The sequence below is a fragment of the Elgaria multicarinata genome, chromosome 3 (genome assembly GCF_023053635.1).
Source record: "Elgaria multicarinata webbii isolate HBS135686 ecotype San Diego chromosome 3, rElgMul1.1.pri, whole genome shotgun sequence".
Taxonomy (NCBI): domain Eukaryota; kingdom Metazoa; phylum Chordata; class Lepidosauria; order Squamata; family Anguidae; genus Elgaria; species Elgaria multicarinata.
This window is the reverse complement of record NC_086173.1, coordinates 30016702-30034817: the sequence shown is the minus strand read 5'-3', so window position 1 is coordinate 30034817 and position 18116 is coordinate 30016702. Positions and strand designations below refer to the sequence as shown.

The window sequence follows — 18116 nt, the reverse complement described above, 5'->3', positions numbered from 1 at the left end:
TGCCTTACTCTGCCTAATGGTAGGGCTGGCCCTACACAGGTGACTTTACCCAGGGCCAGCCTTAGGGGTGGGTGAACTGGGACATCACCCGGGTTCTAGCTGAGGGGGGCACCATGTGGAGCTGGGAGGAGGGGCGCCAAAGCTATCCACTTGGGGGGTGGCACCAAAAGCACTCCTTGTACAAGGTACTATTTATCATAGGGCCAGCCCCAATTTTTGCCTCAGGTTTTTACCACTTCGTTCTGCACTGTCTGTGTGGACCAGGCCACTCAAGAGCCCCACAAAATATTCCCTTCCTGCACCACGTATCCTATACACAATATGTACGATGGTTGCCAGTTCCTGTGCTTTTAACAGCTGTTTAGCACACACAAATGAAATGGGGAAGCTTTTTTCTTGCTTTATCTCTTCTCTATGCCAGGAAAATGTTTGCCTCTGTGGCAGGTTGCTCTTAAAGGGAAAAGGAGCAAGGGCAAAACTCGGTGGCAGCTCCTACACTATGTTGGGCTCTGAGCTATTGTTGACAATCTCCAGGCAGCCTCCTTCCTGGACATCCGGCATGCCTCTTCTTGCCACTCCCAGGTTCATCGAGCAGGGCTTGAATAGAGCCATAGCGACCCTTGACCCTTCCAGAAGTTTAGATAACCAGATCTTCTAGCACAAGCAGCAGCAACGGCTGGTATCCCCACATACATGAGAGGCTGCAAAAACAAAGGTAATTCTCTCTAATTTAAGTGTTCTGTAGGCTGTAAATTGCTCCCTCCCCCTCTCTCTTTCCCCTATATAGATGCTCATACACGCATGCCAAAAGTTGGCAGGTTTTTCACCTGAAAGGTACCCACAATGCACATGGCTCTTCTTTGGAAACTCAGGATTCATAGCTCTTCTTTGGAAACTCAAAGGACATTTCTTTGCAGAATTGTATGGGTTTCTCAAAATCCTTTCTGCACAGCTGCTTTTAAAGAACTGTCCTTTCTCTCGTAGGGCAACCATATGAAAAGGAGGACAGGGCTCCTGAATCTTTAACAATTGCATAGAGAAGGGAATTTGAGCAGGGATCATTTGTATGCATTTAACACCTGGTGAAATTTCCTTTTCATCACAGCATTTAAAGCTGCAGGAGTCCTGCCCTCTTTTGTATCTGGTCAAAAGGGCAGGGATCCTGCAACTTTAACTGTTGTGATGAAGAGAGAATGTCAACAGGTGCTGCCTGCATACAAATGATCCCTCCTCAAATTCCCTTCTCTATGCAACTATTAAAGATACAGGAGCCCTGTCCTCCTTTTTATATGGTCACCCTACTCTTAGGAGAAATCCCAAAAACCAGCACCATTCAAACGATACAAGCATGACTGCCACTGTGGAACTCATAAAAGGGAAACAATTCCATCCTTCACTTCCATAAAGTTTCCCTAGAATAGTTTCTGGAGTCCATAGGACCCTCCCCTCCCCCTCCTCCCTGCAAAACAGACACACTCAGCTGTTCATAATACCCCTTAGATGTGCTGACCTCCTCAGTGGAACCTGTATCATTAGGGATGATACAAACGTAAAGGGGAGTATGAGGGGAAACCTTTTAATAGTTAATTAACAAAGAGGTTTTCAGCAAGTGTGTTTCATTCTGGCAGCTGTGAATGCTGTGAAATAAGTATCTCTTGGTGCTGAAAACTGGGTTCAAAGAAGTTCTTTAATGTGTTGTAGCTCAGACCTTATCTCTGCTTGGAACCCATCTTTTAGGCAAGTTACTTGTCCTTTGCAGCTCTTCCAATGGGAGCCATTGGTTTTTCAAATTGCACGTGCTCATGGCTCAAAAAAGTTGCCTATCCTGGTGCTAGGATCTAAAGGTCCATTGAGAAAGAAGCTCTGGTGTGTTTGATGTTTCCTGAAATCTGTATAAGTGTGTGTATGTGTACATTGGGTTCAATTAAAAACCAAACCCCAAGTTTGAGTGTGAAAATAATCTATTCCATGAACTTTCTAGTTTGGGAAGCAAAACAGAAGTCATGTGGTGGGGAGTGGGGAGTTGTCCTGTTTTTGAATTTGTACCATTTCAGCCTGAGATCCACACACCAGGTGTAAAGTTTTTGGACAAGTAAGTTGTTTAGGGGCTGATATAGCACTCCATCACACCAGTGATTTATTGCACACTCACCATGCCTGGTATGCGGTTTTGCAGCCTGGTATTCACATGATATTGTCCATGTCCTGCACTCATTTCCCCTCTTCCCTTCCATGTTTTGTTTCTTTTTGGAGCGGAGAAAGTCTGGATTATTTCCTCTCTGGCCATAGCTAGACCTAAGGTTTATCCCTGAATCGTCCAGGGGTCAAACCTGTTCATAGGTGACACACAGGGGATCCAGTGCTCAGGCAGGGGTGAACCCTGGATGATCCCAAGATAAACCTTAGGTCTAGCTGTGGCCTCTGTGTGAAATAAATGCGCTCCTCCCTCCCATGTATTGCTGTCTTACATTCTATCCAACCAACCCGTTCTTTGTTGGGGGTGAGTGTGTCTAAGGGCAGTCCTGCTAACAAAAGAGGAGGCCAGGGTGGTTCTCTGCTCAACTGTGAAGGGGGAGGGAGAGAGGTCCCATTTAACTCTATGTTCATACTCCTGAGTAGGCATTTTCACCTTAAAAGAAATGTGGAAAATGTACCCTTCTTGCCTGCAGCTCCCTCATTATTAAAGATAAAGAGATCAAAATTGGCACAGTGATAGCTCTTAAGTAGAGCTTTCAGCATGCCAAGTTTGAATCAGATCAGTTCATCCCTTGATTTTTCAGGAATTTTTTAAATCCCCCCTTAAAGCCTTTTCCTCATACTCCACCAGTGCGAAGGATTGCTTTTCCTTTCCTTTGATCATGCAAAGCTGTGCATCTCCAAGTTCATAAACTACAGACTTGCTGGTTCCCTTACTCAAGAGTAAATCCCATTGATTTCAACTGCATTTATATCCAAGTCATACTACAATCGGGTGCATGCTTACCTTTGAGTAAACCCCATTGAACAGAGACTTACTTCTGAGTCAACAGAAGTAAGACCTCAGAAGTAAGCATAAGATTGCAGAGCACTTCTTTCCAGTTTGCTGTTTTAGATGTTAAAAAAAAGCTTCTGAGTGACAACACTATTAAGTCAGTTTTATATGTGTTTACTCAGAAGTAAGTCTCTGCCACTCTTTTTCCTCCTTTAATATGATTCAGTATAATATGATAGGATGGCAACAGTTAAATAAGTTTGTCACCAGTTCTGTACGAAAAAGATTCAGCAATATTTTCTGACTCAACTCACTTGTGATGAGTCAGTTGGTATTCATCAACCTACCATCTGTTCAATGCAGTATTAAAAAGCAAGCTTTTTAATATATTTTTTTAATATTTAAAAAGCAAGCTTTCAAAGTGATTTTACAACTTGATGGTTCCAAGAGACATTTAAGCAGTCTGTATGAGTTATTGCTTCATCCAATACAGCAGCCTTCCGTAATTCCAGATGTGTTGAATTCTGCATCCCCAACCAGTAGTCCAACATGTCTGGAGGGTACCAGATTGGGGAAGGCAGAGTTATTAAATATCATCCACTGCTGTATTTTGAGAATGTCATCATTTAAATTTACCTGAGATTACATTGTGCAGAACTGCTCATCTGGCATATGCAAAATGTGATCAACCAAACCAAAAGGGGCCACCCATCATGGCCTCTCTGGTCTTTGTCAAATGGCTACCTCTCTCTCTCTCTTTTTGGACAGGCAGGAAAAATACAATCTGGACCTGTTTTATGTGGAAGTACTGGTGTAATAAAGATTTAACAGTGCAATCCTAGGCATGTCCACTCAGAAGTAAGTCCCACTGAGGAACTTGCTCCTTATTAAGGGTGATTAGTATTGCAGCCTAAATCAGGCTTCCTCCACCTGGCATCCCCAGATGTGTTGGATCATAACACATCTGGCTGTTTGGGAGATGCTGGCAGTTGTAGCCCATACATCTGGAAGGCACCAGGTTGGAAAAAGCTGGCCTGAATGGTCCGTCTTTATTTGACAAGAATGTATCATTTTCTATAATATCTTTTTGCATTATCAAATCCTTACTTTTTTGATGGTGTTATATATACAAATGACACCTGCTAAAATTCCCTTTTCTATGCAATTGTTAAAGATACAGGAGCCCTGTTCTCCTTTTTATATGGCCACCCCATTTGAGCAGCATGCATTTTCCTTTTTTATACAACTGGAGAATGTATTTTATTTCATGTAGACATTTTTGTTATCATTAGGATATAAAACAGGCCATTCTACAGCAGTATCTACCCCCCACACACACACTCATCTCGTGACCCCAAACCATACCAATATAGAAAAAAAGAATGCGAGTAAGAGAGAAAAGAAGGTAAGGGGGGGGGGCAGAGATAAAATGACAAATCTCAGTCTTGGTAGTGTTATGCACGAACCTACCTGGGAATTAGAAAGGAACAGCCTGCATGCCATAAAGGGAAGTAAGTTTCCTTCTTCTTTTTTTACTTTAATTAAAAATTGACATATAGGGTTTTTCTAAAGCCATGAATGATCAGATGATCAAAATAAAAATAAATAGGATTTTGAGTTCTTTCATAGCCAGGTTGCTGTAAGGTTGTTACCTTATTTCTACCACAGCTCCTGTGATCCTATTACAACTGCACCAGAAGCAGAAATTCAGGATGGTGTTTCCCAATAGTAGGAAAAGACATACTTGTTTAATTTCTGCCTGACCTATAGCTATCAAGGCATGTAGGACCTCTGCCAGGAGGAATGGCAATGCTATGACAAACAAGGTTAACTAGATTGATTAATTCAAAGGGCCAATACTGCAGTGAGATCTCTTATCAAGTTCTCCCTTGTCACATGGGGTTTACCCTTTCACTGCTTTTGTGGTTTGGGTTAAGTATGATGCTAGCCAGCACAACATGAGAAGTCCGGTTATTCTTACATGTACATTTGTGTGCTTACATGTTCCATCTAGAGACGAAATTAATGGGGATTGAATTCTCTCTCAGATTCTCAAAGTTTGAATTTGCATGCCAAAATTCAAAATGTTGTTTTGAGATCTGAAAGTTCGGGGAATTGATCTTAGGTGTGTTGAGTGGTCACAAAGTGATGACAGAACTTTGCAAGCTCTTTAAAGATTAATAGACACAAGCTTTCTGCTCTTAACCCAAACATTCTCAGAAATAATGTGTAATATTAACACATGTAATATTTAGGAATAGAGAGAGGTTAATTTTTCTGAAAGTGTCCTTAGCTCTGAAATGAATTTTCAGGGAGCGGGGATTTTCTTACTTAGATTTTTGTGATCTCTGAACCCAGAACTCTAAGTTGTTGAGGGAGAAATAGCCCAGAGTTATAACCCATGGTTTGTTCTTGGGTTATAATTCTGGGTTGTTTCTCTCTAAATAACCCAGAGTTCCAGCTTCGCACATCAAGGAGAACAAGTCAGGAACTAGCATGCTTGCATACACCTAAAAAATCATGTTTAACAAACCATGGGTTGTTCCATCATATGAACCAGGTCACTGAGAATTAATGACCCATGTTGTATGGGTACTAGTAAATTTAGAGTGGGGACATATATTGCCAGACATATCTGGGAAATTGACTCACTTGTCTCCCGATTCCTAAACCTCTTTCTTTTCACCTGGAAAGTATATGCCAGCTCTTCCCTCACTCCATTTCCCCCATCCCACCACCTTTTCACATGCCGTTGCAGCCAGAAATTGACCTTCAATACATCCTGCTTGGCAGGGAAAGGCACTTCCTGACTTTTTGAGCCTTTGAGTGGTTAGGTGAACCATTAACTTCTCCAAATAAAGCAACTTGGCTTGCAAAATGGTCTATCAGGAACAAGCTGTCCTCCTGGCTCTCTAACAGCAGTTATCTTTTGCTAAAGAGTGGGACATCCACCTGACGCCACACACAAGACACCCTGGAGTTGGGGTGGGGCAACCTATTGTCCTCTAGATGATCTTGCAACACAGCTCCCATCATCCCTGTCCATCCTGCCAGGGGATGATAGGAGTTGGAGTCCAACAACATCGAGAGGGCACAGGTTGCCCCAGCCCTATCCTCGGGGCATTGCTGACTCCAGGTCTGTGAAGGCCTTTAGAAAAGACTGCCCTCAATTTGCCCCCTTCCTCACTGAGTCCGCCTTATCACCCTGTTTGTCACCTGCTCCTACAGCTCCTCATCTTTTTTTCCTCATCATTGCTACCGCTTGCTTCTTTGACAGGCAGAGGGCCAGTGAGCAATTAGGCTGTTGCATCTGCTGTTACTACTTCTCACCACCAGCACCGTTGTCTGGTCCAGAGCAAGAGGCAGGTGAACAAGCAGATTGCAATGACGAAGAGGAGGACCAACTTCATGGGTCTCTTGTCAATGGGTCCCTGTATGGTGTAGGACCTTGGTAGGTGCCCAAATGTACTTACCTGTGACGCCAGCCCTATATAGGGGCATAACATCATCAGAAGAAACTTCCTGGATCAGACCAAAGGTCCAACTTGTCTAGCAGCCTGTTTCCAACAGTGGCCAACCAAATGCACTTTGGGGAAACACAAGCAGCAAATGAAAGCAATAGCCCACAGGCCTCCGAAACAAGCAAGTAATATTTCAAGGCAGCATGCCCCTGAACAGGGAGGTTCTGTTTAGTTTAGTGGCTAATTGCTGTTCATAGACCTATCCTTCATTAATTTGTCTAATCCCCTTTAAACCTCCGGCCATCTCAGCATCTTATGGCAGTGAATTCCATTTGTTAATTAATTGTTGAAGAAGAGCTTTCTTTGGCCTGCCGTAAATCTATTGCAAATCAATCACCTTGGGCGACTTCCAAGTTCTGGTATGGAGAGGCGAACACACACAGCCATTGCAGGCACCAGTGTGTACAGCCCACCCAGGCTTGTTTATGACCTGCTGTTTAACACAAGTGCCTTTGCATAGGGCACACAGGCAATTTAACAGCCAGAGAGAAAGTGGTTGGCGGGGATATAAACGTTTTAAATAGTATGGGGTAGCTCAGCCTTCCCCAGCATAACACCCTCCAGAGGTGTTGGACTGCAACCCCAATCATTTCCAACCATTGGCTATGCTGGCTGGGGGTGATGGCAGTTGTAGTCCAACACCTCTGGCGGGCATCAGGCTGGGGAAGCCTGGGGTAGCTGAAATGGTCCAGTCTGGTGCTGGTCATATCTGGTGCATTAGATGGCAAAAACTAGTGTAGCACCAAGGCTGGTTGGATCCAGATTTAGACACGCTTAGACCCATTGAAATCAATGGAACTGAAATTAGGAGTGACTCATGGTATGGTTGGCCCTGTATGTTGCAGTGCTTACACCTAGATAATGCATATGAAGCCATTTGAATACTCAAAACTGCTTTACAAACATCAAGCATCATTGTATCTAATACCCCAAAGAAAGGAGGCATATATGTACATTCACAATTCCATTACTTAACTCCTTTTTCCACCTTTGCCCAACACCAAGCATTGTAGGAACAAGCTGTTCATTCCCACCCAGCTACCTACGTTTCTGGGAAAAGTCTAAAAATCCTGTCATGTCCCAAATTTCCACCTGTTGTTTTACAATAGGAGGGGCCTATTCCAGCTCCACCCACTCTGATACAACACAATCCACCCACCAGAGAGCCTGATCAAAAGCCTGATGAGAGCAAAAATTGCTATTAAAAAGCCAGAATACTGCACTTCTCACTTATAATCTGAGGCGATCGTTTTGGCTGGGAGCTGCTGTCCTTAATTTGTGCTCAGCGTGGTGGTAGAAAGCTGGGCCCTAAACAAAGACATAACATCAGCCCTAAAGCTCCATCACCCGGAAATTCAGAAGATTTGAAGGCTGGATGGCGGCTCCAGATTTCGTCCTGGAAAGGACCACTTTGAGAGAATTGGGTATTGTTGATATTTTTAAGGTTATATTGTTTCAATATTTGCTTTATGCTTGCACAACTGCTGAGCTACTTCCTAGGGGTTTTGTGAATTCTCTGGGTTGTGACAATGGCAAAAAAAATATATCAGGGGGTAATAGCTCATTATAACTGTGCTTGAGGCGAAAACATTGAACCACGTAACAGAATGTTTCCAGTAAAATGCTTGTCTCTAACCATGAACTCCTTTAGAAGCCTTGGCAGGTTGTTGACGTTGAACTTCTCATCTACAATACTCGTGGTGGTGGGAATAATACTGATCTACTTTACAGGGTTGTTGTAAAGAGTATTGAGACAAGATATACGAAGTGCTTTGAAACTCTCATGCAATATAAGTGCTACTCATATAGTCCTCATCCGTCAACATTTCCTGCTAACGTATCCACTTCAGAACCATTATAACAACGAGGTTGATCCACCAGTGGGGTTGGTTTGACTGTGGTTCCAAGGCCCTGCTCCAGGAAACCCATAGAGAAGACTTGGGTAAGTCTCTCTCTCTCTCTCTCTCCCTCTCCATCTGTAAAATGGAAATCATGACGGCTGAACTCTTACAAATGTGTGGGATTCAAGGAATTGGAAAACACTTAGTAGATCAAAACCGCCAGAAGCAGCTGCTGCTGCTGTTATTCAGAGCATTCAAAACAGTACAGCTGGAATGGAATTTTTAATTTTGGGGTTTTTAATAATTCAGTTTTTGATACCATTTGAACTTCAGGAATTAAATTTGATATAGAATTGGGTTGTTTAGGGGTGGGTTTTTCCCCCCTTTCATCTATTCACCTGGCTGGTTAATGACCTTAATTCACTGACTAACTGCTACTGTGTCTCAGTTGCCATACTAACAAAGGCTGACTGAAGTTTCATGTTAGTGGCTAGATAGCATTCGCCAAATGCTGTTGATTGTCAGTGCAAAAACTTTAGATGTTATTGACCACTGAATATTCATGCATCCAGATAATGTTTAGAGGATAATCACTACTGGAATTCTGAGGAGAAAATTCATTTTGACTCTAGACTACAATTAATTTATGAGCATAAATTAATCAATTTATTAATTAATCCAAGATTAATGAGCATTGCTGCAGATTAGAATGGAAAGAGTTTTGGTTCCTCTCACAGTTTGTGGGGTGACAGATCAAATTCTAGAGAGCCGGTGTGGTGTAGTGGTTAGAGTTTTGGACTTGGACATGGGAGATCTGGGTTCTAGTCCCCACTCAGCCGTGGAAGCTCACTGGGTGACTCTGGACCAGTCACTGACTCTCAGCCTAAACTAGTAAATTGTGTTGAGCAGTGTGGATAGTGCATCAGTGTTGAAAGTGGAAGGGTGGGTCAAGGGGAAGGGAGTATAACCATCTGGGGAACCCAGATGGGCTGGACTTGGCCCATGGGCCTAAGTTGCCCTGCCCTACCCCTGCTGTAGGGGAAAGCTGAGTAGTAGTGGTTCTTGTTTAAGGGCAAAAGCCAAGATGAGTCCCATAGTATGCCTTCCAAGTCTCTTGTGAAACATGAGGAGTCAGTCAGCAAGCCATCTTCTGGACCAGCCAAGGCAAAGTCCAGATGGGTCGCAGCAAAGCTGTTGCTGCCATGTTGGGTAGGGTAACCATATGAAAAGGAGGACAGGGCTCCTGTATCTTTAACAGTTGCATAGAAAAGGGAATTTCAGCAGGTGTTATTTGTATATATGGGGAACCTGGTGAAATTCTCTCTTCATCACAACAGTTGAAGCTGCAGGAGCTGTACTAGAGTGACCAGATTTAAAAGAGGGCAGGGCACCTGCAGCTTTAACTGTTGTGATGAAGAGGAAATTTCACCAGGTTCTCCATATATACAAATGACTCCTGCTGAAATTCCCTTTTCAATACAACTGTTAAAGATACAGGAGCCCTGTCCTCCTTTTCATATGGTCACGCTAATGTTGGGCAATTGTGAAATTAAGTCCCATGTTGCAGGTTGGGAGCCTGATATGAGTCTCAGGTCTGGACCAGCTAAAGATCACTGTTCTAGCAAGAGCCTGCACCTCTTCAGGAAACAGAAGCCTGCCTCTTGCTTTGGGAACTGTAGCATCGCAAAGCTATGTTTTCTCGCCATCAGAGTTCTGTGGCTTAATGCCCATATTCTTTGCATTGCAGGCCCCCCTTGATGGACCAGAAGACCTTGAGGTTCCATCTGGCCGGAGCATGGGTGGTCCTGCTCTGCCTGCAGGGTGTAGGCAGCCTTGCACTGACTGACCCTCCCGAGTTGCTGGCTGGTGGAAATGGGTGGGCCCTGCCGGAAGATGCCGCCCAAGAGCAGGGTTACTACTTGCAGCAGCTCTTTGGGCAATATGGCGACAACGGCACCTTGTCCTTTGAAGGACTGACCCGCCTGCTGATGAGCCTGGGGCTCGGGAAGGTGCAGGTGGTGGAAATTGAGCACGAGGCCCTCGGCCACGGCCACGTCTCCCACCTGGACATTCTGGAGGTCCAAGACAGCAAGCACCTGCACTCCCACTCAGCACTGGAGCACCTCAGCAAGACCGAACACAAGACCAGAGCTCAAGCAGAGAGCATCACCCCCACCAGGTAATCGGTTTGATCTCAGAACCATTTGGGGAGAAACTCTTCTCCTTATTGGGTGCAGCATTCTCTGTTTTGGACAGCTGCCCAGCGGTAACCAATGGTGAATGCTTCCACTGCAGCAGCTGAGTGGATTAAAGCATACCATTTATTTCGACCTTGATCTGCAGGTGACATCTTGCCTTGCTTATCGTACTTGCTTGCAACAAAGCTAACATCTTGTCAGAAGGTCTGTGGTCTGGTGACTCATCTTCGGCCTTGTTGTTTCACTTAGCAACCTGTTGAGATTGCGCTGTTTAAACAGCTTGGGATTTGGAAACTTATTTTGCTTACCAACTTCACAAGAAGCATTGATCCGGTTGGCTCATAAGGCAACTACCATGTTTAATTAAATCTCAAAACATGTTAGTATTGTCAATTAAATTAATCAGATTAACATTACATTTGGAAAAAAGGTCAAAGGGATTTGTGGCAATTAAAAGATTTACACATTTATTCTGGCATAAACTGTCGCAGGTGCAAAATTCTTCAGATGCAAATGTGTTAGTCTTTAAAGTGCCATAGACTCACATGGCTACCCCTCTGGAAATTAAATTGGGAGGCTGTAGAGAAGATTCAAAAGAGGCAAGGTAGTAAATTAGCCTTCATATCGGTAGCTAACAAGTCTCTTAAACTGCAGTCCCCTGCCCTGTTAATTTGAAATCAGTCAGTGGGAATTTCTCAGTCTAACTGTGTCAAGATTGTAACCTAAAATTTGAGTAAGTTCTGTCTGTACTCATTTGGGATGATGATTTCACATTTCCTGCAGGCCTGGAATCCTTCAGGTGGACACTGCTACCTTAACACCTGCACCTCCTGACATCCATGGGGTCAGGCCCAGCTTCAGGCCAGCACCAGAGCAGTCTGGAAAGGACAAAGAAGAACATTTCAAGCCTTCCCAGGGACATCCTGGGCTAAACCTTCTAGAGGGAGTGATTGCCTTGGATCACTCTGTCTACAATCACCTACACGAGGATGTAAGTGTGAGACAAGCTGGGAAACATTGGCCTGAGTTACAGTGATTCTTGCCTTACTGCAGAGGTGGGAAACCTCAGGCCCGCTGGCCAAATCCAGCCCTCTTGGAGTGTCAATCCGGCCCTGAGAATTCCCCAGATGGATACACCCCTTCCCTTGGCACCGCCCCTTAACCCCGCCTATCAATTGTTTTGTGTTTTCCTGGCTTTTGTAAAATATATTCCCCATTCTAAAAGGGATAAAAGGCCCCTCCTAAGGGTTACTTTCCTCCCTACTGCCTCCTTCCCTAATGGGCAGGGTGGGTGGGAAGGAAAACTGGAAGTGGAAGTTACCTTTGGTAGGGTGACCATATGGAAAGGAGGACAGGGCTCCTGTATCTTTAACAGTTGCATAGAAAAGGAATTTCAGCAGGTGTCATTTGTATGCATGCAGCACTTGTTTAACTCTAGTGACCAGACACAAAAGAAGGCAGGGCTCCTGCAGCTTTAACTGTTGTGACGAAGGAATTTCACCAGAGGCTGCACAAATACAAATGACACCTGCTGAAATTCCCTTTTCTATGCAACTGTTAATGATACAGGAGCCCCATTCTCCTTTCTTTATGGTTGCCCTGCGTTTGGTGACTGCTACACAGGGCTGGCCTAGCTTGCTCCCTTTGTGTGTGCTGGAGGATGCTGTCCTATCACCAGTGTTGGAAGAAAGATTCAGTTGCCAGTCCAGTCAAGGAATGGGAGGCGGCGCCATCTTTGTTTTGCTTCAGGCCACTAAAATGACTTGAGCCAGCTTGCTGTGCCACAACCATGACAGCAATTTGATTGGTCTTATCTATGTTGCATGTTACAAAATGAGGAAAGTAGCTTGGGTTTGATAAAGTAGCAGGGAGGGTGGTAGAAGGGGACAGATTTGAACCAAGGTCTGTACTGAGACTTTGCAACAACTCACATATTTTAGAGACACAGTTCTGTAAAAATTGCTATGGTAAAATGTGTGTGTACATTTTTAAAACGCTCAGCAGTAAAGTTTATTGCAATACTCTGCCTTTATATTCTACCTTTATACATAAAAATATTGATATTTTTGTGAGCTAGTTTTGGTTTGTCTTTAACCCAGATCACCCAGGTTAAAGTACAACATTGGACCATGCTGGCTCTTGCTCACCCGTTCTTCTTACTGTAACTTCGTAGCTCCATTCCCCTTCCAAAACTGACAACATGTTTCCTGATTTCAAGTTTCCCCTTGGTCTAGAGCTGCAACCAAAAGCTTTGATCAAACTCATGATGGGCGGTTTTCCTGGCAACTAATTAAACATTGGTTGGAGGTCCAGACCCCAGTCCAGCATAATTACTCCTTCTTGCCATAAGCCCCTTTTGTCTTGTCTTTTTTTGTCTCCAGTGTCTCAATGTGTCACAGCTGCTGGTAAATTTTGGCCTGAACTCTGTCTCCAAGATCACACCAGAGCAGTTCACCCTGCTGTGCCCGGCTTTGCTCTACCAGATCGACAGCCGTGTTTGCATCCAGCACTACGATGAAGTCGCTTTGGGCTCGGTGGGGAGCTCTATCTGGACTGGTAACTTGTGGCGCCTTCCTCAAAGCCTCACTCTTAGAGGGGCCCTGAAGCTCATTCCTAGCCACCACTAACCACCACCCCGCAACAAATACCAGCTCAGAGTTCTATGCTGGGCCATGCATATTCCATTTATGTGCAAGATGACCTTGCCAACATGATCTAGACTTTGGCATCAAAAGGTTGAAACTTAGCTTAAAAATAAAGAAAAATAAAAGCAAGTTCCTAGCACTTTATAATTGTGAATAAAAGTCAGGGTTGAAATTATAGAAAGGGGCTGGCAAGGTATACTCTTTTGAGGCCCACATTTTTATTTATTTATTCACCTACTGATTACAGCCCTTTGCCTCTCAAGCCTGTAGCTATACTTGGCCTTCAGTTTTCAGTTCTTCCCTTGCTCCATTCTCCTCTACCTCTCCATGGCTTTCCAAGTTCTTTGCAAACCCACATCTTGTGTCTGATGCGTTGTATACATTTATTTATTATTTTTATTTATTACATTTATATACCACCCCATAGCCGAAGCTCTCTGGGCGGTTTACAAAGATTAAGAACAGTGGACATTAAAAACAAATATAAAGAATTTAAAATCATAAAAGAAATAAAAACAGAATATCCATTTAAAAACAACTATGCTGGGGTCAGTTAAAATGCTCAAAATAAAACAACCCCAAATAAAAGCATCTCACGTCTTCACCAAGAAAGCCTAATGGTGTACGCTGTGTTAATTGCTTCACAATCACGCACAAGCTCCGGTTTGGGTGAGCCTTATTCAGCGTTCCTTGAATACTAAGGAATTAGACCCACACCCTTGATTTTCAATGCTTCCTCTCCCCCATTAACATCCCTATAACTTAATTTCTAGGCCACTGTTCAAAAAAGACCTGTTTATTTATTTATTATTTATTATTGCATTTATATCCCGCCTTTTTACCTCAGAGGAACTCAAGGCGTGGCACATAATCCTCATCCTCTCCATTTTATCCTCACAACAACAACCCTGTGAGGTAGGCTGGGCTGAGAGTCAGTGACTGGCCCAAAGTCACCCAGTGGGTTTCCATGGCTGAGTGGGGATTAGAACCCGGATCTCAGTCCAGCACTCTAGCCACTATATCGCACTGTTGTCAATAAGGGGCTTTCAAAACTTCTTGTGACCACCTTGCTTCTTTAAGTTGGGAGAAATTGCTTGTCAGAATCTGTAGAAAGGAAGTGGCCAGGCTGTTTAGGCCATGTGGATGGTGTCTGTGGGTGGTGGTGAGGCCACAGAGTATGACCCCTGCAGCCTGCTGCTTGTAAAGCTCCTCTCCTGAGTCCCTCCTCGCTCACCATCTTTGTTTCCTACAGGCCTGGGCTGGGGATTTTTGGCTATCACCCTGACCAGCCTGCCTTCAGCACTGGCCCTTGTCCTCGTCCCTCTCCTCAGCCACAAGTTCTTCCATTTCCTCCTTGCTTTTCTGGTGGCATTGGCTGTGGGGACGCTGTGTGGAGACGCATTGCTGCATCTCTGGCCACACGTAGGTACCATCACTCTTCCCTCCACTTGGGGGGTACCATTTCCCTTGGGTTATTCCACAGGGGAAGGGGAGGTGGGGGAGATGCAGCCCGATCTTCTCTGTCTCATGGTGAACCTGCCACATTCCTGTGAGAACTCCAAAGAAGGGCACTGAATACCAGTACACTGGTGTTCCCTTGCGGCAGGGGTGTGGAGCCTCAGGCCCGTGGGACAAATCCGGCCCACCTGCAGTCCCAATCTGGCCCTCTGGGGATTCCAGATGGCCACACCCACTTTTCCCCAACTGCCAATTATTTGATGATGTCTCCGTTTTTGTATCCCCCCCTCCCGCCCATTTTGAAAGGTTGAAATGCCTCTCTTAAGGCTTAATTACTCACACTAACAGCTTAAAGTTAAAATATGCTAGTATTTGGGGTATTTTGGCCCCACCCATTTTGGACTTTGGTCCCACCCACCACTGGAATGCGGCCCCTGAGAGCCCTCATGTTGAAGGACATTCAACACCCCGGCCTTATGATAGGCCCAAGCCATCAGTTTAGCCAAAGCATTCCAACTTAGCTGTCATGACCTGCAAGGCTTCCCCCAAGAACACTTGTTCTTCCAATTCATTCATTTCCCTCTCAGGCCATCCCAAGAGATTGGGGGGAATCTTTATACGCTCTGGAAGCCCCGAGTGGCTCCAAATCTGAGCTGTGTCAGTTATATGACGCACACGCCGATTTGGAGCCAGCCTGGGGCTGAAGATCTGCAGCAGAAAAAGTTAGGGACTTACCCTGACTTTTCCTGTTTGAGTGAGGTCAGCCACTGTCTGCCCTTGTTCCAGCACTACTCCAGGGCATTCTCAGGTGGAAGGTGACCTCCCATTGGTCGCCGGAAACTGAGGGAGGCGTGGGCCCAGTAAGCTTACTGGCCGCCAGAAAGCCTATACTGTCTCTCCCAGTGGGGATTATTCTCCATCACCCCACACCAGCTATACTATGGGGTTCGGCGGCAGAGCAGCCCAAACTCAGTGCCATGAAGACAGCCCCTGGGATGACTGGAGTATCTGCAAATTAATTCTTCCAGAGTTTGGGGTGAGCAGTCTTCTCTTGCCAGTTCTTAAGAGTGGTTTCGTACTTGAGGGTATCATTGTCTATGAGAGACCGTTGCATGGGAGCATTTGCTTTTAAAATCCAATTCAAGCAAGAACTGCTTTAAGCTTCCTGTGGGAAAAATGCCTTAATTGCCTCTTTCTTAAAGATCACTGCACGGTGGGAAGGAAACCACTTGGGTCTGCTGAGTGTGATTGTTTGCACCAGCCTTTCCTAACCTTGCTGGGGGGGGGGGTGCTGAAAGTTGTTGTCCAACTTATCTGTAGGGCATCAGGTTGGGGAAGGCTGGTTGACACAACTAAAGTATAGAGGTTCACTCAGGATTTCTCAGAGATGATATCTCCTGTCAACATGAATAAGTAATGTCGGGGTTGTTTCAGTGGCACATCCTAGCTAATTCTCTTCAATCTTGCAGCAATCAGGCAGTGATTCCTCTATGGAACTGTGACCACCACCACCAGAGATAGCCCAGGCCTAGATCTACACTGCTGCTTTATAGTGGTATTGAAGGGCACTGATAACTGTTGGGGCACCATCCATGTTCCATATACTGCTTTCATAGAGCGACATCAGATGAGCGTTTTATAGCACGCTTGTTACTGGGCACTCATGGATTTTTGCGGGTCCTTTCAACGACGCTGTCCACCTCCCGTGCGTCTCCTGCTCCTTCTTCTCATTTTCCCATCGCAAAAACAAAAGACCCAGAAAATAAGACATTTTTGGCTGTAGTGAAACATGCCGCTGTTTCCTGCTGTGTGCAGGAGAAGCAGTGCGATAAAAGCACCCACTGAATGGACCATGTAGTCATTGCTTGTTTCCTCCTCCATATGAAGAAAGAGGAAGCTGATTGTCCCTATTGCGGGACAGAAAATTGACGGTATGGAAATGCGATTTCCCCCATCTGATGAAGTTCATAGTGTTATTTCCTGCTTTTTATTCCACATTCATAATGATTTGACACAAGGTGCACTAGATGGTGCTTCCACATTCAGTAATCATTTTTATAGTGGGGTTAGTCTATTGCAACAAAAACAACAAATCATCTTGTGATACCTTAAAGACTAACAAATCTATTCTGGCACAAGCAAGCTTTCGTGGATTAGAGCCAAGGATGAAAGAGAGACAAGTAAACAACCCACAGCTCTTGCCAGGGTAGCTGCCTTTCAGTTGTTATCATAGAACATGCAAACAGATCTTCAGAGATGAAGGCTGCACCTATTGAATAAGCCCTTTTAAACTCAGTGGGATTCACTTCCAAGTAAACATGCTAAAGATCGTTCTGCAAGTCTTGGGAATTTCTCAGGTTCAAACTATGTATGATGGTGCCAGACCTGTGTGGCAGATTTTAGATGCTGCTAAATTCTCATAAAGTACTTTGTGTTTGTGTATGTGAGAGGGAGACCTTTACGGAATGTTCAAACAACATGCTAATCCACACTCAATGGTTGAGCGTGGGTTGTTTTGAACCATGGATTGTTTGTTGAACCATAGGTAATGTGTTATCTGAACACAACCAGGGTTGCTTGTTAACCATGAAGTATGGCTTTTTTTTTTTACCAAGCCAGCTTGAGAACCTATGGTTTGTTGTTGGGTTGTTCATGGTGGTTAACAAGCCACACTGCATAATTAACAAGCCACCCTGTCTGCCTTCAGACAACACAATAACCCACCTTGTAGAAAATTTGCTCCGTTCAGACAACCCACAATTCAGCAACAATTCACACTCAACCACTGCGTGTGGGTAGGTGTGTTGTGTAAACAGCCCCTCTAGTGTCTCTTATTCCATTTTTAAAAATGCATATGTGTGTTTTCTGAATTTCCCCTTTCCCTGCTCAAAGGAATTGTTTTTATTCAGGCGCAGGCCAGTCCCCATGAACTCCTAGAACTGAAACATCATCCAGTAGTGGAGGACGCTGTCCTGAAAGGCTTGTGTGTGCTGGGGGGTATCTACTTCCTTTTCCTCATTGAGAATTTCATTGGAACACTCAAACACATTCGGACAAAGAGGGTAAGAGCTGCACTGGATTATCCCCAGGATCGATCGATCTATTTATTTATTTATTTATTTATTTATTTATTTATTTATTTATTACATTTTTATACCACCCAATAGCCGAAGCTCTCTGGGCGGTTCACAAAAATTAAAACCATAATAAAACAACCAACATGTTAAAAGCACTCTATGCAGAGTTCTGGACAATTTAATGAGCTGACTGTGAGATTTTGGTATGTGATTTTGCAATCAAGGTGGCTCCTTTCCATTAGCTTTCCTACCCTCGGAGGCAGAAATCCCAGGCCTGTTTGTACGGGTTTCTGAAAGGATCCTTGATTGCTGTGTAACCTAGGCTGTATCCAGGCAAAGAAGCTTCTCCTATGAATGAACCAGAAGCATGCAACAAGTAGAAGCTACCATTATGTGTAGCTAGAT

General features: G+C 44.4%; 1 protein-coding gene across 2 annotated transcripts in view; it reads left to right on the top strand.

Annotated features, from left to right (window-relative positions):
• Nucleotides 1–645: 645 nt before the first annotated feature.
• SLC39A5 (solute carrier family 39 member 5) overlaps nucleotides 646–18116 on the top strand; it is a 30502-nt gene continuing 13031 nt past the window's right edge. The window contains exons 1-7 of one of the 2 annotated variants that reach the window (XM_063119829.1): nucleotides 646–715; nucleotides 8224–8434; nucleotides 10081–10512; nucleotides 11315–11522; nucleotides 12913–13087; nucleotides 14429–14598; nucleotides 17544–17696. In XM_063119829.1, coding sequence (XP_062975899.1) covers nucleotides 10091–10512; nucleotides 11315–11522; nucleotides 12913–13087; nucleotides 14429–14598; nucleotides 17544–17696 — 1128 coding nt within the window. In that variant the 5' untranslated portion in view covers nucleotides 646–715; nucleotides 8224–8434; nucleotides 10081–10090. Of the gene's footprint in view, nucleotides 716–7845; nucleotides 7917–8223; nucleotides 8435–10080; nucleotides 10513–11314; nucleotides 11523–12912; nucleotides 13088–14428; nucleotides 14599–17543; nucleotides 17697–18116 lie in introns of those variants that run through there. The other variant, XM_063119828.1, reaches the window with a different exon arrangement.